Raw genomic sequence first — 23,126 nt, forward strand, 5'->3', positions numbered from 1 at the left:
TCTGCTTGGACAATAACCGCCACGGTTGTACATCCCAGTCAAGCCATCTCGCTGTGCCCTACCTAATTCACGCTCACCTCCCGCGAAATTCCAGCCCAAACCTATCATGCTCAATATCCCGACTTTTCGGATACGAATGAATGCGGGGAGATGCGGAGCCGAAATGCGCGACTGCTGGCTGTGCTGCCTCTCCGCAAGTGACAAGGCCTTGAGAAGCGGCCGATTGTGGGGAAGACAGAAAACAGTCACGCATGCTTGTTTTTTGGCTCATTCTCCCCGTATCCTTGTTTGACAATAAAAGCTCCGACGCCAATTGGCTGATTACTCATTCTACCCTACTCGCTCTCATCTTAACCCTCAAAATATGCACAGAGCAGAGCAACTTTTTATAAACAAACAGTTACTCTAATTCTTCGTATTATTATCTGTTTCAGCATATGGATGTATCAAAATAGATCATCTTCCGTCAGACGGTTACAGTGCAGTCGAGCCCTAACAGAACAGACGGATCTCCCCAGCTGTCCCCATGTCTTCTCCCCCAGTTCAAGACCCACCATCCCGAGCCGGGAGGTTACCCAATTAGGCAATTGGATAACTTCTTGGCTGCTTGGCCGCGGGATTGAGCACAGCAGCTTGTCTAGCAGCTTTTGAAAGGAGCGCTAGGTGCTTGTAGTGAAGAGTTTACTTTTTTAATCTCAATTACTCAGGGCATTGGATGGCTCCATAATGCCCGCACTCTTGAATTACACTCTTGCCTTGTATCACAAGACAGCACGGAAGAAATAGCCCGCCGGTAACCCCACGCTTCTCCCGCGTGCTACGACGAGTCATCTCAGGGGCAAGATGAACTGAACCTGGGTTACTAAAATAGTAATCAGTAGCAGAAAATAGCATGATAGCATGAAGAAAAACATACTGAAGATGGCCAGAGATAAATTGAACAATCATGCCAGTTCCAGGATGAGCAAATTTCGCAAATGAAAACCGACGGAACATTTCCACTGCCTTTACGCTCCATCTTGGGCAAAGAAAGAGGTTGCGAATGATTCAACAGATTTGACGTCTTTTCACCTTCGGTCCGATCTAAATATGCTTTAGGCCTTGCCACCGCCCCTGGTCACAAAAAGACAGACAAACGTCGAGATTGATCGGGATCATCGGTGAAGTGGATAATGCCAATGGGAGCGCATAGCCGGCTTTGCTAATCCATGCTTGGCCCTGAGCACGTTTTGTTATGCGTACAGCCAACTACCCAGCTACGACTATTTCGGAACATGCCAGGGACTTGGATTACTCGAGAGCCGTATGATCCCTCCCCCCCATTGCTGTCTTGTCTTCGGATGGCCAGACCCGGTCGCCCATCACGATGTCGAGTACCGCCGAGAACGAGATGAGAGTGCAGCATGCGCGGCATTCCATTACCGCCGGGGTTGCACCTAGATCGGGGCGAGATTCCGCTACGAGGGAGGGAGAAAGAGGACCCATTGCCGAATTAGAAAGATGACATCGTGATGCAATGAGCGCTTCTGACCAGCGAGTTTTCATATAAGAGGCCTTGTCTGCTCCTCGTTCCCCTGACGAGAACCTCCAAGGTTTGTGGCCAAGCAAAGCAGTCTTCTCCTCCAAGATGCTAGGCTCTCTTCTCAACCTCGTCGTCGCCTCGGCGATTGGCGTCGCGGCCCTGCCGAGCAGTGACAAGCTCAACTTTCTGGCGGAGCGCGGTGTCTTTTCGCCCATCTCGACGAGCAACCCGTCGGGCATTTCTGGCGGCACCGTTCAGACCGCGTCTGATGGAGCTCCGGTTTCTTCATTCTTTGCTGGGCTGAAGCCTCCGGTAAGAATTGATCAGCTAGAGACTTGCAATTGTTCGATAATTGACTTATTACTTGTTAGTTCCCAACCAACTCCTGGTGGGCTTCATACGCCGCAACGCCCGGAAACGGCACCGCCTCGGGCCCCTTCCCGTACGAGTCCCAGCTCGATGGCTACGGCATCAACTTTGGCGTCAGCAACAGCCGCCAGTTCGACGGCACGTCCATCAAGCAGCCCACGCAGAACGACTGGCGCGCGGGCTTCGTCGAGCACTCGGGCGCCTTTGCCAACCACAAGGCCACGGCCTTTGACACGCACTCGGTGACGGTGCAGTACTTCCAGGGCAGCGCCTCCTTGACGTCTCCCCTGATTCCGGGATCGCCCTACATTACGCTTCAGTACAGCGCTGCGACGCCGCTGCTGACGTCGCGGAACGGCGGCATTGCGTCTTTCAACGGACAGTCCATTGCTAACGGACAGAGTGGTGAGTATTCTACGGATACTGATGTATGAGGACTATTGACTAACAAAGCTGCGACTCAGTATCCGCCACCGGCACCCAGTTCACCGTCGTCGACACCACCGGCACAACGTACCTCATCTACGCGCTCTCCTCCATCACGCTCAAGGCCACCGCCACCAACAGCCAAGTCGGCACCATCCAGGCCAGCGGCACCTTCAACGGCGTGCTCCGAGTGGTCAGACTCGTGCAGAGCAGCCACAAGGCTCTGCTCGACCAATACTCGAGCGTTTACCCGACGGGAGTGAGCCTCGACTACAGCTTCACCACCACGCAGGGCACTCTCATCTTCAACTACGCCACTGTTGGAAGCGGCGCCAACTTGTTGATGCTGACTTGGCCGCACCACCGCTTGTCGCTGCAGAGCCCCAACTCTCCTCCTACTTCGTCCCTAGGCTACCTTACCACAAAGGTTAGTGAAAATAGGCTCTTCAATAAATGAAAATTTACTGACATATGAATTGAAAACAGGGATGGATGTACCCAACTCTCGGCAACCAGTGGAAGCTGCTGTACAACCTGAGCAGCATCACCTGGAACCCTCCTCGAGCCCTCGACTCCTCCTGCAACTCTGCCGTTATCCAGGGTCTCCAGTACGAGATTGGTCAGCTGAACGTGGCGAACGCGCCTATTCCCAACGAGTTCTACTACTGGGGAGGCACTCTGGCTGCTCAAGCCCGTCTTGCCCTCATTGCGTAAGATCTCTTGTTACGTCCATTTAAAGGTACAAGGCTAATATTTATGCCACTATAGCGAAGCTGTGGGACAAACCGCTCTCATCCCCAACGTCACAAACTACCTCAAGGCGTCCTTCAACAACTGGTTTGCCCCTACCACCGGAGCCTCCCCCGCGTACGAAACCTCCTGGGGCGGCGTTATCGACAAGGCTGGCGCATCCAACTCTGGCATTGATTTTGGCAACGGCTACTACAACGATCACCACTTCCACTATGGCTATTTCCTGACTGTTGCTGCCGTCATTGCCAAGTACGACTCTTCGTGGCTGGCTCAGCACAAGGACTTTATCAACTGGTTTGCTCGGTATGGCTTCTTAGTCTTCTCAAGTACATCTTTCATCTCTAACCTCAAGACAGTGATATCATCAACCCCTCTCCCCAGGACCCTTACTTCCCCGTCACCCGCTGCCGTGACTGGTTCGCAGGCCACTCCTGGGCCTCCGGTATCGCCAACGGAGCCGGCAGCCGTGACCAGGAATCCACCGGCGAGGCCATCAACGGCTACTACGGCGCCCTCCTCTGGGCCACTGTTGCCCTCTCCCAGGACTACGTCAACTACGCCAAGCTGCTCGTTGCGACCGAGCAGCAGGGCGCGCAGGTCTACTGGCACCTGTACCCCCAGCAGAGCTCGACTGATCCCAACAACCCCTACCCCGAGGCCGGAGTCCGAAACCTGGTCACGATGGGCAATGTCGAGGACTGGCAGTCTGGTGCTTGGCTGTTCTGGGGCGCTCAGAAGAGCGAGATTGCGGCTATTCAGATGCTGCCGATTACGCCCGTCAACGAGGTGCTGTATGACACTCAGTGGGTGAACAATGTTTGGTCGTATGCTCAGAACGAGATTGTCGACCCAACCATTGCTGATGACTGGTATGTTTTCACTGTTCTGCGATAGCTTCTGACGCCGTTATACTGATATCAATACCAACCTAGGCGATGCGTTTTGATTGCTGCCTACTCCAACGCCAATCCCCAAACTGCCGCCGCCTGGAGTGCCAACCTCACCACCTGGGGTAAGTTTCCTTTCCCTCCTCTTCACAATCAGAACAACTCAACTAACATCTGCCAGGCTCTGGAAACACCTTCTCCAACGAGCTCTTCTTCATCGGCACCCGCCCCAACCCCAGCGGCCAGCCCATCTGCGGCTCCAACTTCCCCCAGAACCCCTACGGCACCTTCAAGATCCAGGCCGCCACCTCTGGCCAATGGGTTGTCTCCTCCACCGCCTCGTCCAACCTCGTTGCTTCAGGCTCGCAGGCCAACGCCGGCGTCTTCGTCAGCTCCTACACGCCCAACGCCGGCAACCTCAAGCTCACCAGCAACAACCAGTTCGTCACGGCCGACTCGTCTGGCAACTTTACCATCCAGGCGGCTCGTGCCACGGCCTCTTCGTGGGAGGTCTTTACGATCCGCCAGAAGATTGGCGCGGCCAGCGGCGTGTACACGATCAAGGCTGGTAGCAACGGCAAGTGGGTGACGCTGGCGAGCGATGGGTCGCTGGTCAACAACGGTGCTACGGAGAGTTCTGGCGCGGGCTTCAAGTTTGTTTCTTCATAGATTGTGGTTGAGGATGCTGTTCCTCTGGATGGAAGGGGATGGAATGTATTCGGTCTTAAGGGCTATATAGGTATGAATATGACGTATATACGATGTACATAGCAAGCGATGCTTTAGTAGGATAGGATAAAAAGGACAAAAAGAAATTGTTTCTTATCGTAAAAATCCATGCTGCTTGAATCAATCAAGATGCGCCGATACTACGTGGACATGGACATGGACATGCATCTCAGTGTCCAGTTCATTATTAGCTACTACATGAAGCCGTCAACCTTTTTAGGCTTTCCTTGCCGTGACGTACTCTAACCATATCCAGCGATCAAGGGCATAACTCCTCTTAGAAGCTAATGCACTTCATCTGAATCTCAAGATCCAAATCATTCATTTTAACTGGCCAGGAGCAATCCCGCCGGCTGGAACGTAATAGAGTCGTAGCTCATGCACGTCGAAGATGTAATTGCTGCATCTCGAGTCGCCACTTACACCAGCGTTATCCACATTTACCCGCCATTCGGTTCAATGACGTCTTCGGAGCGCAAGAGCTTGAATAACAGCTAGAATGCAATAAAACTCAACACGATAATAAAATTACAGCTCTCTCTTTCTTTCTCTAACTAATTCTACCCTCTCAAGCAGTAATTGGTACAATTTGACAATCAACATGGCAAGCACACATAATCTCACAAGACAGTCGCTCTTTGACCTCTCCGGCAAAGTGGCCCTTGTCACCGGTACGTCTAGCTTCATACCCATAAATGGCATAAAATGACACAGCACACCTAACATCAATATTCTCAGGCGGTGGCTCCGGAATTGGCCTCATGGCCGCACAAGCCCTGGCCGCCAACGGAGCAAAAGTCTACATCTGCGGCCGCACCAAAGAAAAGCTCGACAACGCCGCGTCAACCCACGGCAAAGATGCTCCCGGCGAGATCATCCCCATCCGAGCAGACGTCAACTCCAAAGACGGCATCAAAGTCCTCGTCGAAGAAATCCAGTCGCGGGAGAAATGCATCTGCATCCTCGTCAACAACGCCGGCGTCAGTGGCGAGAAGCACACCACCGCAGAAGCGAAATCCGCAGAGGAGCTGAAAAAGTCGCTCTTTGACAGCGACTCATCGACGTTTGATGACTGGCTTGAGACGTATCGGACTAATGTCACGGCCATGTACTTCACCACGGCTGCTTTCCTGCCGCTGCTGCAAAATTCGACTGAGACTTACCCTGGGTGGTCATCTACTGTTATCAATATTACTTCCATCTCCGGCTTGATTAAGAGTAGCCAGCACCATTTCAGCTACAATGCGTCAAAGGGCGCGGCTGAACACTTGACGCGCATGATGGCTGCGGAGTTTGCTGCTGCAGGGCTCAAGATTCGCGTCAATAGCATTGCGCCGGGGGTTTTCCCCAGTGAGATGACGGCTGGAGAGAGCGATGAGAGACAAAAGAGTCAGCTGGATAGTGAGAAGTTTGAGAGCATGATTCCCGCGAGACGGCCTGGAAAAGATGAGGACATGGCACAGGCTGTGCTGTTTTTGGCTGGGAATCAGTTTGTCAATGGACAGAGAGTGGTGGTTGACGGAGGACATACGCTCGCTGATGGATTCTAGCTGAATAGTCGCGAAGATAATTAAATATACTACAAAAGCTTGTAACATGCTATTCGGTTCAAGTTATTTTAAGAATATCTTGAGAGACTGTGACCTATGTCAAACTGCACTTATAAACTGTCATTAGCAGTCAACCAACCATCATTCATTTGCACTCCAAAGCGCATGTAACAATCATTTGCACTCAAAAATGTGCTCAGCCAACAGTTGATCACATGTAAGTAACTCATATCGACCAAGTTTCTAATAATTACTTCATGTCAAGTGGCGACTTTAAACTCCGTACTAGCGGCTGCCGATCGCCCGAGTTTATCTTCACAAGCTTATAAAGGAAACCATATCCAGGAGAGTTTTGTCCGTCATGCATGATGTTATGAATGTTTAATTATTATTTAATCTCTCTGACTTTTTCACTTTTTACATTTCCAGCGGGGTAAACGGCTGCAGCTAACAACCATTGACAATGTCGCTTGAGGAGATTGCTGCCGTGTCGTATGCGTCATGTCCGGTGAAAAAATGAGTGACATCACGGAAACGCAACCCTGTCAGCTTTCAATGAAGCAGTATTATAAAACAAGCCCCATAAAGCGACATGTACTTATTAAAAATTGTATATATTTGCTCAGTTGAGAAACCATGCTCAAATCTGCTACTTGTCGCTCTCTGAAGCAATTGATCCCCAGACCTCAGCTTGTTTGCACGCGTCTTACACGCAATTACCCTGCAGTAAACCACAACTCACAGATTTCATACAAGTTTCACACAATGTCTCGCACTGAATCGGGCAGCTTTAAGCCGGTGGAAGAAGCTCAAAGCCAAGATCTTCCAGGGTAAGTTGGATATATGAATCAATTTTAAAACTTATACTGATACTCCTATATCAGGCTGGAAAAGGACATGAAGCCTTCAAGCGAGACAACTGCTCTTGAAGGAAAACATGGACACCAAGAGTATCTCGCAGCAGGAAAGCTTAAAGGCAATAAAGCACTCATCACCGGCGGAGAGTAAGTACACGCACAAACTTAATCTCGTATATAAAACAAGGCTGGATAGCTCATTCGACAAAACAGCTCCGGCATAGGCCGCTCCGTCGCCGTCCTCTTCGCCCGCGAAGGCTCCGACGTATCAATCGTCTACCTCCCCGAAGAAGAGGAAGACGCTCGCGAGACCAAGAAAATGGTCGAAAAAGAAGGCAAGCAGTGCCTCCTCATCCCAGGTAACCTCATGGACAATGAAACGTGCCGCAAGGCCGTCGAGCAGCACATGGAGCGATTCGGCGCACTGCATGTGTTGGTCAACAATGCCTCGAAGCAGATCATGTGCGAGGACATTGCCAAGATTGACCTGGATAATGTGGAGAGCACGTTTAGGAGCAATATTCTGCAAATGTTTGCTATGACGAAGTATGCGGTGCCGCATATGGAAAAGGGCGGCTCGTGAGTTTTTCCCCCTCCACTTACACGCCAGTATGAAGATTGCTAATGTGAGGTTGACTTGCAGCATCATCAACACGACGTCGACTGTTGCGTTCAGAGGCACTGCGGCAATGGTAGATTACGCATCCACCAAGGGAGCCATTACTTCATTCACACAATCGCTGGCAAAACAACTCATGCCAAAGGGTATTCGGGTGAACGCCGTGGCGCCTGGCCCGGTGCATACGCCTCTGCAGCCTGCTTCGCGTCCGGCTGAGCAGATGGAGGGCTTTGGAGCTAAATCTGGGATTGGGAGGCCTGGCCAGCCGAGCGAGATTGCGCCGTCGTTCATTTTCCTGGCTTCCAAGGATGCTGAGCTGTATTATGGACAGATTCTGCATGCTTATCCGCTGGGCGACTAGGTTGAGTAAGGATGGTGTCGTCTGTATCTGATAATAACGAGAATGAATAACGAAGTCGCAACTTATAAAAACATATTTTGAAATGCATCAATTATCGTCTAGTCATAATGTCATACTTATCGCTTTAGCCAGCTATCTTACACAAATATTGTCCATGACTCCCTAAAGCAATGGCCCTTTAAACCGGCTGAAGATACTCCCTTCTCATAATGCCCAGACCCATTGTCCATCTCATTCCCGCAGAGAACATAATATTAATATGAAGAAGTAGCCTGAGATTGCTACAACCAAACTTAACCCCTTTTATTTCCTTTTTTTCTTGCTTACATCTGGACGCGGAGGAGGTAGCGCAGCTTGACTTGCGCAATGTCGTAGCAAATAAACTCGTTGTACTGGAGGTATGCGCCGTCCACGTTGGTGGCGCATGGTTTCTCAGTAATATCGGGCTAGTAATGAATCAGCAATAGTTTATGGTGTAAAAGAAGAAAATAAGAAGCCAACTTACCATCTGGATGCCCTTGAGGCTCTCGTGCACAACACCCGCATCCATCCACTTGGGCGGCGCCGTCATACCCATTCCCCAGGTACTTTCCATGCCACCCTTCTTGGCAGTGTTGCCGGCATCGTAGCTGGAATTGGTCAACTGCTGCATGGGATCGCCCAGCTTGGCCTCGCAAAGAAGCAAGAGGGCCTGGCCCCCAGAGATGTACGAGCAGCAGTAGTTGGCAGACTTGGATGCCATGTCGGCCAAGTAGATACCCTTGCCAAACATGTAACCCGACACAGGCGCTTCCGGGGGCGCGATTCGCAGACCTTGACTGAGAATGCCACCGAAATTCGTCGCGCGCGAGCCGTGCCAGAGGAGGCGGCGGTTTGCACCAATCTTGCTGTTTTCTGAGTATTCGTCGAAACGCATGCCTTCGCCCTGGCGCTCGACGCGGAAAATATCTTGGACTTTGTAGCTGTGGTGATGGGTATCGCCCTTGGTGCCGTTGAGGTAGTCTGACAGATACTTGAACTCGCTGCTGGTGTGATCCAGCGGGGTCATTTCATTGAGACCCAAGCCGTTGAATTGTTTGTCCAGAGGATGAACATTGTCCGTTGCTTTGCGGTCAATCTTCATGATTTCTGCCGCATCCTTCATGTCCGACAAGCTCTCCAGCAACTCTATTTCCTTCTTGAGCAAAACGCTGTCTCGAATGATGGGGGGCCGATTGCGACCAAATGCGTGTGGAATGATTGAGTAGTACAAGTTGGATAACTGCTCGGTGGCATTGGCCACAGTCATGTTCCACTTGCTCTGGGCAAGAGAAGCATCATCCATCAAGGCTGCAAGATCTTTCAGCTGTTGGAAACCACGGGTGATGGTTGCCTTGCTGAGTTTTCCCAAGGGGAGCTTGTTCGCATCATAGTTCAGGGCAGTCATAGTGGCCTGGAAATACTGTTGGTTGAAGATAAGCTCCATGAGCGACTTGACCTCGGGTTGCAGGGTGCAGTCTGCAATCTTGATCTCCTCATCCTCTTCCTTCTTGACGCCCTTGCCATCGGCATCATCATCGGCATCATCTTCGTCGTCCGAATCAGGGTTGTAGCTACGCTCAACAAAAGCGTACTTTCCGGGCTTTGGATTGTCGCCTCTGTTGTCCCAGGTCAAGCCAGACTTGTCCTTGAACTTCTTTTCAAAGTTTCTGAGTGCGTCTTCAACGGAGCCGTTACCAAGCAGGGCACTTTGACCAGTTTCACCAACGCGGCCCCACCTGGTCCATGTCTTGTACGACTTGGATTTTGGCTCAAAAAGGACCTGAGGGACATTCCGTTAGTACGCTCTGCTGCGTATGTGAGACGAAAACTAAACTTGCCTGAACACGGTAAAACTTGTTGTTGTTGTGCGATGCATTTGTTTGGTTGAGGGAAGCATCATAGATCAATCCGCTGTCTGGATCGATGTGCACCTGGTAGGTGGAGTTGAGCGGGCAGTGCTCATCCACAGGAATAGCCACATTCTTCTTCTTGATGAACTGGCCCTCGGCCACCTGCTTCTCCTCTTTGGTCTCGGGCTTGTCTTCAGCCTCAGCCTCAGCTTCGGGCTCGGAGTCGGCCTGGGCAGCTTTTGCCTTGCCCTTGGCCTTGGAGCCCTTGGTCTTTGCCTTTTTGGTTTCGGGCTCTGCGTCGTCGTCGCTCTTGGAGACCATCAGGGGCCGCTTCTTGCCATTGGCCTGTGAGTCGCTGGGCTTAGCGCTGTCGCTGCCCCAGACATGATCTTGCGGGTCAATGGCCTTGTTCTGTTTCTCGGTCTCGAAGATCCACTTGGGATCGACCAGGGGCAGGTCCTTGGCCTTGCCAGCAGCCACCTTGGCCGTGTTGCTATTGTAGTCGTCTTCAGTGCAGACCACGTGGGTGGTGGTCTTGGTGACGCTCTTGGTGACGCTGCCGCCCAGGGACCGGACGAGCTGCTCCAATGAGGCATGGGTGTGCTTGGAGTTGTCAAATTTGCCGCTGATGGCGATGACATGTCCGTCCAGGGGTGGCGTTGCGGGTGCAGCAGGTGCAGGTGCAGCGGCGGCAGCTTTTCGACGTGCCATGATGATGACTGTGGTAATGAAAGTATATAATAGTCGGGAAAATGGGGTGAATGCGAAGAATAGTAGGCAGGGAGAAGAAGAGTGAGGTTGAAAGAAAAGAAAAGGCGGAGAGGAGGAAGAAATGTTGGTGCCGGCGCTCTAATAGTGCTGGCGGCCTTTCTGGGGATTAGACAAGGAAGGATGCTCGTTTCAACAACGCTGCCTGTGCAATGCGATTCAATGCCACGACGAAAAGCAGAAAACGCGTCAACAGGACTCAATTGATTGCTCAATGGCTCAGGAAACGAAAGAAAAGCTGAAGCTGGACGCGGCTTGATGCCGCCCTTTTAAATGCTTTGCAGCTTAGCTCGTATCGTCAGCTCTACAGCAGCAGTTACTCGATTAGGCCCTGTCGCTGGACCTCAGAGCCCCAGAGCTGCCTACTTTAGTGGAGCGCTCCCCCGCCAGCGATTGCCGCTAGCGGTGGCATCCGGGAAAGCTGAGCTTCTCAGGCGCCACTTCGGAACGGCTCCAGGCACCAGCGCGCCTAGACCTCGCTGGGCGGCGGCGCGAGACGACCGCGACGTCACGTGTGCCGCAGGGCGCTGGGTTCTGAGTGGTCTTGCTGCCTGGAATTTATGGGGGGTGGTACAGAGCTCTGAGCTAGGATGGGTCGGTGGCTGATGCGCGCAATTTTGATAAGTTTGGCTAGCAGTTTTTATTGGGGCTTGCAGCTGAATTTAAGACATATTTGATATGTTGATGCCGCGATAAAGCGCTCATTATGGGACGAATAGGATACTTTGGTAGATGCCAATTATATGTATAATGGAGATGGCTTACAACGCCGAGACTAATTTGCTAAGGGAGCACATGAGAAGTTATCCAGCCCCAGCTATAGCTCAATAAGACAGCCAGCCCACATGTTCAAATTCATAACTGCAAACACGCGTAAAAATAGCAGCAGTAGCAGATGTAGTAGCAATAGCGGATATAACAGATGTAGTACTTACTTAGTAGTAATCTACATGCATGTCTAGATGCCGGCTCAAGTGTTAAATAACAGAATTAGGGTGCTGAATAACTTAAATGTTCCATATTCCAGCCAATAAACTTTCACATCATACATATAGCCGCTTTCAACGTAAAGACAACTGGCTCTGTAGCCCACATTGTTGTCTATAGTACGGTATAGGTACCTACCTAGGTATACAGCAATGGCTGGTGCATACGAGAATCTGACTTTCTTGCAAGCCACCCTAACAGAGGTTTAAGAGGAGCAATACGTTTGCGTATGGATGCATGTAAATTTACTTAAAAGTCCCTACTTTACTCTTTGGCAAGACCTTTTGCAGAAATTTCTCTTCTTCTCTTCTTCTCCAACCAAATCGACTATTTCTTCGATTCTAGGACCCTGATACGTTAACCACCATGAAGATCTCGGCAATCTTCCTTTCCGTCCTCCTCGTTGCCTCACTCGGCTTCTCTCTGAGTATCCGCAGTCCATCGCCAGGCCATTACGAGGAGGGCAAAAACCTAACGTTGAGTTCCCCCAGACGGCCTCCTGAGAAGCCCCCTCTGGTCGATGATATCACCTTTTCGTGGTGCCTCGACTACACCAGGCCGGAGACATGTTTCTCGAGGGGTTTGAAGCACGGCGAGTGTTGTGAGTTTTTTATTCTTCTGCATAGACTTAAAAGAATGAAGGCGCTGACATTTAACTTGCGTAGATAACCTTGGCGTTCTGGATCCCAAAATGCAGGAGATGCTGGAGGACGTGGGAGCAGAGGGAGGGGCTTGCATGTTGTTTACGTGAGTTTGTGCAATATTCCTATCATCTGCAAGATATATCATAGACATCTATTACCATGTGCATTCTATATATACCTGCATATATATAAATGTCTATATATTGCCGCATGTTCTCTTCAGCGAGACTAACCCACGACTTCTTCACAGCTTCCAAAACTGCAAAAATCACCACACGGCCGCCTTCACCGGCCAGCACCTTTACACACCATGGCTCTGCCCGAAACACGAGTCCAACAAAGAGAAGACCAAATGGAACAGCGACGCTCGGTCGGTCCGCTGCTGTTCTGGTCACCCGAGCACGCCATGGTGCAGTGACTTGAAGAAGCCGCACGATTGCCACTAAATTGTTGGTCCGAGGGATAAATGGTATCCATGAGCTGTGCTTACCTTATGCTTTGGGGTTTTTATTGTTCTATTGTTGCTATCGCGGTGTTACAGAGACACATAACAGTCTCGGGAAGTTTAGTTACCGTACCTCAATCGCGTATGTTTATTAGCTATCTACAATAACCGATTGGATGGAATAATGCCACGCCTATCTGCGATTGCCCTTTGAGCGCTTTATCGCGGCATCAACATACAGTATATGTTTCTCTTTAATTCAACTGCAAGTCTTAATAAGAGCCATAGCAGCAGTAGTAGTAATAGTAGCAGTAGTAATAGTAATAGTAGTAGCAGCAGCAGTAGTAGTAGCAGCAGTAGCAGCAGTAGCAGCAGTAGCAGCAGTAGCAGCAAGTATATTACATGTATATAACATCAAATGTTTTCTTATATTAATAGGTAGACAGCGAACCTACTAGTAGTTTACGCCGAAATATCATAACTCATCAAGTGCCAGTATCGCCTCATTACCCAGCCTATAGCCAATTATCTTAGCAAATCCAGTCTAATTACTCATCCATTTCTTCGTCTTCGTCATTTTCATCTTCACTAACGTCTTCTGATTCTTCGTCAGAGCTATTTCGATCCACTATATACACTATAAACAATAAAGTTAGCAATCACTTACACGTTTCGGCGGGGAAAAGGCAACGGAACCCACTCTCAGATTCATCAGGGATGTGCAGTCGAGGTATCATTTCGTGGCGCACAAAGTGCCTCCAGTCTGAGCCCGTATACTCCATGAAGTTACTGTTTGTTGGCTTTCGTATACTATGCTGAGCAACTGGCGCGGCTGCATCTTTCTCGTCATCCGTGCTGGCCGGCTTGTCTTTGGTAAACTCTACGGCTTGCATCTTATTGTTGTACCTGCCGCTGACATTCAGCATCTGTTGGAGCATGCCCAATTTGATATGTCGGAGATTGAGGTTTGGTACAGCCAAAAGCCTCTTCAAAAGGCTGACAAATAAGTTCTGCTTCTTCTCTTCCGCGTCAACATCAGTGTCTGAGTCAGCTATCAACTGAAATCTCCATAATTCCAGGTGCTGAAGTGAGCCGGCAAACTTGGTGATAAGATGAACGGTCTCTTCGACAGTAAGAGCCATCATTCCTAGGCTGAGGTTGCCCAACTGCGGAAATTCGACTGGAGGGGGGGCATCTTCGCTATCTATCAATATGTCGGCTGATTGGAGCTGCGATAGAGGCTTCGCTTCTGATGCTGCGAGCCAGCTCATGAACAGATGGAGGTTCATACGGCTGCCTTTGCCGTGACTGTCGCGTTTCCCGTTAATGCGGAGTTCTTCCAGGCCTTGGCAATGACTCAGAAATTTGATGAGATTTTCCTGGTGATACGGCTGTGTAACATGGAAGGAAGTAGCCCAAAAAACATCGATGCAAAGATGCAGCTTTTTGAGATTTCCAAGCACAGCGGCGTAGGCGGCTTCGAAATCTGGGTGCAAGTAGAAAGCAGAGTCCAACAGCAAGTTGAAGTTCCTCTCCATGACTTCAAGATTTTTCAGCCTCACATTCGCCAGGCCCAGGCCGTGGATGATGGCCTTGAAGAAGATGTTGGCTCTGTCAAGAAGGGACGAACCGCTCCGGTTGAAAAACCGGGAGGTGACAGGAAAGGCACCAGTCTCGTCAACAAGCGTTTGGAAGCCATAGCTGCGCCATTGCGCGTGAGGGCCATCTCGAGATCTCCTTGTTGAGTTGAAGTCGCGGAGTGCAACCGTCTCCAGATTCGGCAGACGAGAGAAGGCATCGGCGAGATATTTGGGAACGAGTCCCAGCGTCCACAGAGTGCTCTGCTCGACCAAGCGTTGCTGGTGCAGTCTGCTAGTCCTTGACGACATATCTACGTGAGAGCTGGCCAGCTCCTCGACTTGATCGAGGCTGATGTGCACATGGCGTAGATATGCAGCGAAGCGGCTTTTGGAGATGTCAACGAGGGCCCTGAGGCTGAACTCGGAGACCATGAACTGCTTGCGCGTGAAGAATTCCGAGGTGAATCTGAAATGAACGGCTCGCTCGGCAGACTTGCAGGTGAGGCGAAAGTTGCAGAGCTCTGTCGTCTGGAGATGCCAGGTGATTCGATCCAGGATCTCTGGCGGCACTTGCAGAAGGGGCAGAGCTATCGGCAGAGCTCCCGGCGAGTCGGCGCCGTCAACCATGACTGCGACAAGCGGATGGAGGGAGACGGATGAAGGAAATGTGTGTGGTGAGAAAGAAGAAGAAAAGGCAAATAAGAGAAAGGAAAGGAGATGGATAGATATGGACGTCGGGCGTGACCAGAGCTTGCTGTCTGTACGCGGACTTATATACATGGGAGCCGTGCTGGTGCCAGATTAGGCTGCAGCCTGCTAGCGGGAGCTCTAGAGCTCAGCTATAGCTATTGATGGGCCCCACTTACAAGGAGGCCCCGGGCAGCGCCTGAAACGGGAAAAGATGACCAGCACCCCAATTCTATTGTTCAGCACTCTATACCATCCATACATACGGTATAGGCTACATGTACTGCTGCTACTGCTGCTACCGCTATGTATAAATATTCATGTTTCGCAGTTGTGTATCTTAATACATGGACTTGCTGCCTGGCTGAGCTACAGCTGGGGTGTTGAAATTGTGGTGCTGGATAACTTCTCCCGCCTGAAAAGCACCAACGTAGAATGCACTGATCAGATCAAGTCTAGTAATTCCATGCCCCTCATATCTACCAGTAATTCGGTTGCTCGGCCGCCTAGCCGCGTGTTGGATGCCGTAACTCGCAACTCTCAGTGACACTGACTCTCTGTACATGCTACTACATTGAACCTTACAAAGGAGGTCCTCGCAGTACCAGGCTAGGGCACTGCATGCACCTACTAAGCCGGCTATTGGTGCATGGGCCTGGATTGGCAATTGTATCAGGCACATCTTGCACACGCCACTTTGAATTCTGGGACCGATCAAGAGTGAAGGAGTAATATTTCCTCTGCTGCTGCTTAAGAGCTGTTACTTCGCATAGCATGCCTGAGTTGTCAACTCGCAAGTTAATGGCCTTTTCTTTCAATAGTCTCCCCCTCTCCTCTTTATCAGGCAAGTACAGTAAAGCTTTAAAATATGCTTGGCTCTTTGGTGAATAGGCGCGTATACGTGTGTAGCAGCACAACGAATACGCATTGACACCGACAGAGGCGTTGCTCTCATAAGCGTATATTTGATCGGCATAATGCTCGCCCGCGTTGTTACATGTTCATCTCGTCAACCCACTCGTGCTTCAGCATAGTCTTCAAGCCGCACGCTAATACAACCTCTGCATCTCTATGCCGGGCGTACATGTATTTCACATGTTGACACTTGAAGGCCGGGCTGTCAGATATTGCAACAGCCTGGGCGGGTGAATTTAATATAATTTTAGCGACGTAGGCGACTAACGGTGATTTTCTTCAAGAGCCTCCTCGGCTTCTTCAACCACAAGTCTCACTTATTCCGGTAATATACAGGTTACTCATCAAGGGATACCGGATTCACTGCCCCTATTTCCGTACGAACAACTACTACATTATCCGCCTGTTGATCACTTTATCAAGCTAGAAAATCGACTACGATGTTATTTCGAGGCAATATAATACTGTTCTGCTGCAGTAGTTATCAATACCCGCAGCTCAAGAAATGCAACTTGGCAGCCTACAACTTTGGTTGCTAGTATCCGCTACTTTCACTTCCCGGATGGACTGAATGCGTTTTTCTTTTTACAACTTCATTTCTTTCTTTAGTCTTTTTCTAAAATCTCCCCTAAACCCACCTCAGCACTACACGAAAAATAAGTATAAAAAATCCCACATCCAACAAGTTCTTCAAAAACTCATGGTATATCCTCCCTCACAGCGCAAAAGGTAAACCACAGCGAGTGCGTGAATAGCAAAAAATATCCAAAAAACAGCGAAAGTATCAGAAATGGATACTAAAAAAAGAACGTGTGTTGTCCGTCTATCTAAAAAGTGGCCCATGATAGGGCGCAGAAACAAACGTATAGCTTTAATAAATGTATATATATAAGTAAAGCAGAAACAGGATGAGACTCCAACACCATTTTCGTCCGTTACAGAATGGTATCATAAAATCAGAGAAGCCAGCCAGCTAGCCCGCGCGGTTCCCTCATATTCTATATCGGCCGAGAATGGAGAGAAAAAAATAACATGAAAAAAAAAGGAAAAAAAAAAAAAAAAAAGTCGCTTCTTTTTTTTTGGGGTGATTCATGACAAGGGTTGTAAAGGTCGTAAATCTCATCTCTCTTGGCGTGGAAAACGTTTAAAATAAATGCCGTCATATCATTTCGTGAATTCATATCGTGTTTTGCTGATTCCATGCATTATGCGTCATGTAGATTACAAAAAACCGAAATTGATAGATGACAAACAAAAAGCAAGGATAAATCATGGTAAATCATAGTAGCCAAGCATATGTCTGGAAGTTCATGGGTATATCTGAAAGTATCCCAAACTGGGTAGCTGCATGCGAATTGCAAGGTTTAGCTGAGCCCCATAAACTCATTTTGTCGTAGGAAGCTCGAGGCAAGCTCGTCGCCACCCTGCTCTGCCGCTTCCATCCAGTGGACAGCGACGCACATCAAACCGGGATCAGTCCTGACGTCGCCTTCGGATCCACCCCCGAGCTGCCCGTCCCCAGAGCTGCCATTTCCAGATCCCGGGCCTCTAGAGGAAGCACCTACGCCGCCAAGGCCGCCTGCACCAGAGCCACCAAGGCTGCCTCGGGTGCGGCCATACTTCTCCATGACCGATTGTTTAAACACCTCCCTTGGTTTGGACAAGGGCAGCGTTGTTCTTTCAACGTATTCAGGGTTAGATAAGTAGAATAAGGCTAGCTCACGTTGCGCCGTGGGGTAGCCTTCTTTAGCAGTAATCGTCCACATTTTACCAACGTCGTTTAGACCATACGTAGTAGATGGGGGCGGCGGAGTGCCGGTGGTTGACTGAGGTCCGTCGAGAGGAGTAGTACCATCTGTTGTCTGGCGAGTATGCGAATGGGCAGCAATCACTTCATCTGCCATCTCCACCATGGTTCGGCACACCTCCGACTTGAGCTTGAGTGCTGCAAGTCCGGCGTTCCAAAAAGCCTTTCCTTTCTCTGGTTTATCTAGAACGGAAGGGGGCACAAAGGCAGCGATGAACTGCAGGTCACGGAAGAGAGACTTTGGCCGAATTCCTGCATCTCGGAAGAGGGTATAAAGCTCTTTGGTGATAAGGTCCGAATTGGAAGCGCCACCGGAGACGATGGATCGTGTCTCGGAGTTGGATTGCCGAGAGGGGAACGATGAAAATCCAACCGACGGAAGTCCCGACTGAATGGCTTGCTGTCGGCGTTCCTTGACATTGTCAATCATGCCCTCCAATGGAGTGGGGCGAGTGGTGGACCCGTGATCTTCCACAATGCTAGAGCCTGCGTCAGATCGGTTCCATCGCGATCTTTTGGTGCCGCTCGACAGCATAGATGCGACAATGAGCTGCTCGAGCTCATTGAGGGCATTGAGCTTCGCATATGGGTTGGGATGGACGCAGAACATGTTTAAGAGACGCTTGTAAGCCTTCTTGAATGGAAACTCATTCGACGTCTCCTTGGGAGCCGGCGGCGGGTCAATGGTGGCCATGGGAGACTCAGGAGAGGCTATCGGGCTGCTTTCAGAGGGCTCCGATCCTGGCGTGCCTTCACCCGCATTTCTCAAATTACCAAAGCTTCTCTTCTTTTCCAGCCCTCTGAGTCTTCCTAGTCCCGACTTTTGCGAAGACTTCTTGTCAGACTTGCGGCGAGCCCGCCTCTCCAAGGCATCTTTTCTGTCAATACATTGCTGTCCGAGCTTCCCGAACCAGCCGTCTGTCTCTGATCCACGAGCCAAGACTTGGTTGCCCAAGTCAGATAATAGCAAGCTAATAAGAGTCTGTTTAAGTTCATTCAAAAATCGTGTCTTCTCGTCGTCGTTGCGATGTTGTTGAATAGTGTCATTGGACGAAGCAGCAGTACTAGGGCGCCCGGTAGAGGCGCTTGTAATTGATGGGATCGTGTGGTGCTGAGGAGCAGAAAAAGTGGTGGACACATTGGTAAGGCTTGTAGTAGGCGAGTAGCGTGATGGAGCCGAGCTGGTGGACATGGCTGGCTGGAATGGTGACCAGAATGTGCCTGAAGAATCCACTGGAGATGCTTTATCAAAGTATTCTTGACCATCCGGGATATCGGCCAGCATACCACCAGTCCTCGAGTAGCTATGCCTCGACGAGTCCAAAGAGTGGTGGCTGGTGTTGTTGCTGGTCATGGACCTCAGGTCCCGAGTGAATGAACTGGATCGTCCAGACGACGACGAGGTATGCGAGGCATGGCGTCTATCCTGTTCGCTGATGATGCTTGTCGAATCATCGCCACCCCACGAGTGATCACGGTCTCTGGTCTTGCTGCGGTCATAAACCAGCTTATCGCGCTTATACAGCTCACTGGACCACAGGACCGGTGCCTCTCGGAGGGTCTCGCCGACGAGCTTGGAAATGCATCGGTCCACCTCACAGCAGAACCGGTGAATGCGTTCCTCGCCCTGGCAGAAGTTCTCGATGCCGTATTGCTGTAGCCACAGGGAGGTCATCTCTGCCTGATCGTCGCTAAGCTTGTTCGGCCCGCCCTGCTCCTCCGAAGCGGCCAGGAGGTCCATAATCTGCGATTCGGTGCGGTAGAGGTAGGAGGAACTAGGACCACGGTTGTTGTGAGCCCTTGAGCGCTGAAACGAGCTCCAACGACGCGGCATACCCATGGTCTTGAGAGCCTGACAAATGTCACGGCTGTGCGCATATTCCTTGGAATTGCGAACATCGGTAACATACCACATCTTGTCGCGGATGGCGTTGACACGCTTCATCATGCCGTCGATTAGGCCTTCATGGCGCTCTTGGCTTTGCTTCAGCCAGACGAGCCACGCATCATATTCTTCAATGGCAGAGGCGGAGCGGCGAATGGCGTCGCGCGGTCCTCGGGCCAGAATGTTGATGAGGGCTGCGAATCCGTCCTGTCGCAGTGAGCTCGATGCCAATGCAGTCAGCTGGTTCAGCGTCTTCCAGTACATGTGCGCCGAGACGAAGTCTGCCTGGGCCTTGGACTGAGATGAGGCCGCCTTGAGCATGGTAATTAAGACAGGCTCAGACTCCTCAGGCTTCTTGGGCGTCAAGTCGGTAGTGGAAATTGTGCCATCAACGCCCATTTGCTTTCGATAAGGATTTCGGCTAGCAACCGATTTCTCTGGTTGGATGATTCTGTTTCTTGAGGTGTATTTCCTCAGTCCAGAAGCGCGATTGCTAAGTTGGGCACGTCCGCGCTCTGGCTCCAAGCTGCGGGGAATTTCATAATCCTCCACCAGCTTGAGAACAGAGTTACGTAGCTGATGGTAATCCTTGTCGAGCTCAGGGCGCTGCGGCGTTTCGTCCTCATCGGTATCGGTGCTGGATGAGTTTTCCTCATCTTCCAGCTCGTCATCCGGATCATAGGTCATCTGCGTAGACAGGCTCTTTCCGTCAGGAGAAATAAAGAGAACTACCCACCTCTCGGCGCATGGGTGGCTAGATCCACGAACGACATCTGCGCCAAGGTTCTGCTGCATTTCGTGAATGGCGAGTCTGAGGCGATAGCCATCATCCTCGTACTTGCTCATCCGCCTCTGCTCCTCGGGATCTTCAGCAGGAGGCGAGTATCGGGGCGTTGCAGTGTTGAGATCATAGATGAAATCACGAGACGTGGTTGCGTCGCTCAAGATGGACGAGGCACTGGTGCTGATGATGGAGGCCGTATCAAAGCTATTCTTGTTGTGATGGCTGGACATGGAGATGGGCTGGGAGATGGCCGACAGCCCGGAAATGGAGGCTGGGCCCGAACGTGCGGAATGCGGCCGCTTCTCAGGGAAGAGAGCGTTGGCCAGCGTCGCCAAATCAGCAGGGCTGATGACCAAGTAGGGGCGGACCTCGACAGTCTCCCTGAGGGAGGTGATGGATCTCGCGGGCAGCAGTTTAGCGGCGGGAACCTTGGACCGAGTGCCTTGGAATCTGGCGAGGATGTTTTCCACGTGGCCTTTGATCTTGGGAGGAATGTTCACAGGGACACAGGTGGCCGAAGGCTTGCCACTCCACATGCTTGAAACGTATTCATGGGCTCTCATGGCAACCTTTTTCAGAATCTTTTCTCTGGCATAAGGGGTGATGTGATACTCGGCCAGCATGCCGTAGTATTCCGGGTGGATGATGACGCCAAGCAGAAAGACAAAGAAGAGGCATCTCCAGACAAGCCACTTGGAGGTATTCTCCACAAACTTATTTTCGAGCTTGCTCAGGATGGCGTTTCCAAGCTCCAAAAGGCCCTCCGGAATACCGGTAGCGTCCTCGTCGTCAACAAGCTCGAACAAGCCGTTGACGGCGCGGTCGTAAAAGTCCCTGGCAGCGGCTTCGTCCGACTGGTTCCAGTCTGAGAGATTGAATCGCGTGCCATGCTGATCTTCAGCGCGGTCCAGCAAGAAGGCGCCATCTTCAAGAATCTTCATCAGGTACCACTCCATGTTGGATTTACCAGACCAGTCGCGCATAGCTGTCCAGATGTTTAGTACACAGATGAGGAAATGCTCGCCGGCAGATTTGGGCTCGGCAATCAGCTTGGCCAGGACCGTCGCCCAGATATCGGTGCGCCGCTGGTCTTCAGAGCTGTCGGGGCCAGCCGAATTGGCAAAGCAAGCATGGATCAAGATTGACAATGGATCATGTCTCTGGAAGGACAGGAGTCTTTCGATGTCGGTATTGGAGGAGCTACGGCCGGAGGCACTTGCGTGAGGCCGATTGGGATTTCGCGTGGGGAATGGAAGAACCGACTCGACAGGCTCCAAACCCTTGTGGAAGTTTAGGAAGACATTCAGCTCAGAGCTGGTGAGTGCACATATGCGAGTGGCCAAGTAGTCCGGGTTCGTTCGGATCTGTGTCAGAAACTCGATAAAGGTCTCCCTGGCAGAGGCAGAAATGTCATGCAAAAAGGGAGTAATGGACTTGAGCGGATCACCGACGCCAACTGTAGAGTTAGTGGGTGTATCTAAGCTGTCAGACGAACCCAGAGCAGCGGCCGAGGAGATTGATTCCAGCTCGGGCTCCAGCAGCGCATATCGCCGGAGCTCATCGCAGCTCTTGCGAACATCGTGAATGGCATTGTACAGAGCCGCAAAGTTGTCCTTGTCATCTTTCCGGAAGCTTTCGACAAGGTAACGATGGGCCATCTCACCACAGCGCGTCAGGCGAGCGCTCAATGCAGTGGAAATCAAGCTTCTCTGCAGGCGAATTCGAGTGTTGGCACGCTTGCGTTCCTGGTATTTGGACAGGCGCACAACATGGGCAAGCTCTTCGAGCGTGGTGTTGTCGCTGTCTCGCACCAGGTGCGTGTTGGTATACATGGACACATCATGCAGCAGGGGCTTCTTTGTAAATTTTGAGCCCGGCAGCGTTTCGTTGGACGAGCTCGTCGGGGTCAAGGGCCGAAAACCGGAGCCGTGTCTTGCGTTGCCCGAGTTTGGCATATTTGGCTGTGCCACAATGGGCTTTCGAGAGGCCATGGGCGAATGGCGACCTCGGCGGGGAACATCGTCGCTCAGGCGCAGGGCCAAGGTCTGGGGGACGTCCGAGGTGCGAGTCGGGGTCGGGCTGGGACTGCGCGATTCATAGCGCTTCGGTCGCTGCGCCTCGGCGCCATTGGTGCTGTTGGAGTTGCTGTTGTTCGAGTTGGAGCTGCTCTTCTTGTCCGGTGACGGAGTCGAAGATCTCGAGTCGTGCGCAGCAGCCGTGGGTGACACGGCTGGACCAGTGGCATGAACCATCAGTACACGAGTGCAAGGTCACAGGTTTCCGGGTCAGAGGCTGGGCCAGAGGACGGCGGCAACGTACGTGGGGAGGATTGGATACAGTCTGGCGATGAGAGCGAGCGTTGCATGGGAAGCATTTCGGGTTCCCTGAGGAACGTGGGCGGTTCTGCTGGTGGGCTCGAAAGCCGTTGACAGTGGCTCGACGGGCGTCTAATCGAGGCGGGCTGGAGCTGCTATAGGGCGATGAAAGAATCAACCGAGATGTAAGCAATCACTTAAGCTCGCGGCAGCAGTGAAGATGTTGATGTTGTTGACAAGAGATATATAGCAGAAGTCGAGGATGGTGAGCTGCTCAAAGGGCAGAGAGCAGTAACAGCTCGGCGGCCGGTTTTTTTGGAGGGGCTTGGAGTGCGGAGAGGTTTGGTTGGTAAGACAGCTGAGGA

At 51.2% G+C, this 23,126-nt stretch overlaps 7 protein-coding genes across 7 annotated transcripts; 4 read left to right on the top strand and 3 right to left on the bottom strand.

The window, feature by feature from the left end:
• Window positions 1–1,627: 1,627 nt before the first annotated feature.
• TGAM01_v204248 (hypothetical protein) lies at window positions 1,628–4,626 on the top strand (the record flags this gene model as incomplete). Its single annotated transcript, XM_018808541.1, has 8 exons — window positions 1,628–1,834; window positions 1,894–2,296; window positions 2,356–2,744; window positions 2,804–3,027; window positions 3,086–3,373; window positions 3,427–3,939; window positions 4,003–4,082; window positions 4,139–4,626. The coding sequence occupies 8 exons, from the start codon at window positions 1,628–1,630 to the stop codon at window positions 4,624–4,626; spliced, it is 2,592 nt and encodes an 863-aa protein (XP_018658197.1).
• A 661-nt stretch (window positions 4,627–5,287) lies between these two features.
• Window positions 5,288–6,236, top strand: TGAM01_v204249 (short chain dehydrogenase/reductase family; the record flags this gene model as incomplete). The annotated part of the gene is made up of 2 exons (XM_024549375.1): window positions 5,288–5,357; window positions 5,425–6,236. The coding sequence occupies 2 exons, from the start codon at window positions 5,288–5,290 to the stop codon at window positions 6,234–6,236; spliced, it is 882 nt and encodes a 293-aa protein (XP_024405839.1).
• A 765-nt stretch (window positions 6,237–7,001) lies between these two features.
• On the top strand, window positions 7,002–8,073 carry TGAM01_v204250 (general stress protein; the record flags this gene model as incomplete). The annotated part of the gene is made up of 4 exons (XM_018808543.1): window positions 7,002–7,066; window positions 7,121–7,240; window positions 7,307–7,672; window positions 7,737–8,073. The coding sequence occupies 4 exons, from the start codon at window positions 7,002–7,004 to the stop codon at window positions 8,071–8,073; spliced, it is 888 nt and encodes a 295-aa protein (XP_018658199.1).
• Window positions 8,074–8,396: 323 nt separating this feature from the next.
• TGAM01_v204251 (poly(ADP)-ribose polymerase) lies at window positions 8,397–10,655 on the bottom strand (the record flags this gene model as incomplete). The annotated part of the gene is made up of 3 exons (XM_018808544.1): window positions 8,397–8,519; window positions 8,579–9,874; window positions 9,924–10,655. 3 exons carry the CDS (start codon window positions 10,653–10,655, stop codon window positions 8,397–8,399), a joined length of 2,151 nt encoding a protein of 716 aa, XP_018658200.1.
• Window positions 10,656–12,065: 1,410 nt separating this feature from the next.
• On the top strand, window positions 12,066–12,789 carry TGAM01_v204252 (hypothetical protein; the record flags this gene model as incomplete). Its single annotated transcript, XM_018808545.2, has 3 exons — window positions 12,066–12,300; window positions 12,365–12,446; window positions 12,594–12,789. The coding sequence occupies 3 exons, from the start codon at window positions 12,066–12,068 to the stop codon at window positions 12,787–12,789; spliced, it is 513 nt and encodes a 170-aa protein (XP_018658201.2).
• Window positions 12,790–13,336: 547 nt separating this feature from the next.
• TGAM01_v204253 (hypothetical protein) lies at window positions 13,337–15,148 on the bottom strand (the record flags this gene model as incomplete). The annotated part of the gene is made up of 2 exons (XM_024549376.1): window positions 13,337–13,425; window positions 13,489–15,148. The coding sequence occupies 2 exons, from the start codon at window positions 15,146–15,148 to the stop codon at window positions 13,337–13,339; spliced, it is 1,749 nt and encodes a 582-aa protein (XP_024405840.1).
• Window positions 15,149–17,334: 2,186 nt separating this feature from the next.
• Window positions 17,335–22,698, bottom strand: TGAM01_v204254 (hypothetical protein; the record flags this gene model as incomplete). The annotated part of the gene is made up of 1 exon (XM_018808547.1): window positions 17,335–22,698. The coding sequence occupies one exon, from the start codon at window positions 22,696–22,698 to the stop codon at window positions 17,335–17,337; it is 5,364 nt and encodes a 1,787-aa protein (XP_018658203.1).
• Window positions 22,699–23,126: the final 428 nt, after the last annotated feature.

This window comes from Trichoderma gamsii (genome assembly GCF_001481775.2).
Source record: "Trichoderma gamsii strain T6085 chromosome Unknown Scaffold_12.2, whole genome shotgun sequence".
NCBI lineage: Eukaryota > Fungi > Ascomycota > Sordariomycetes > Hypocreales > Hypocreaceae > Trichoderma > Trichoderma gamsii.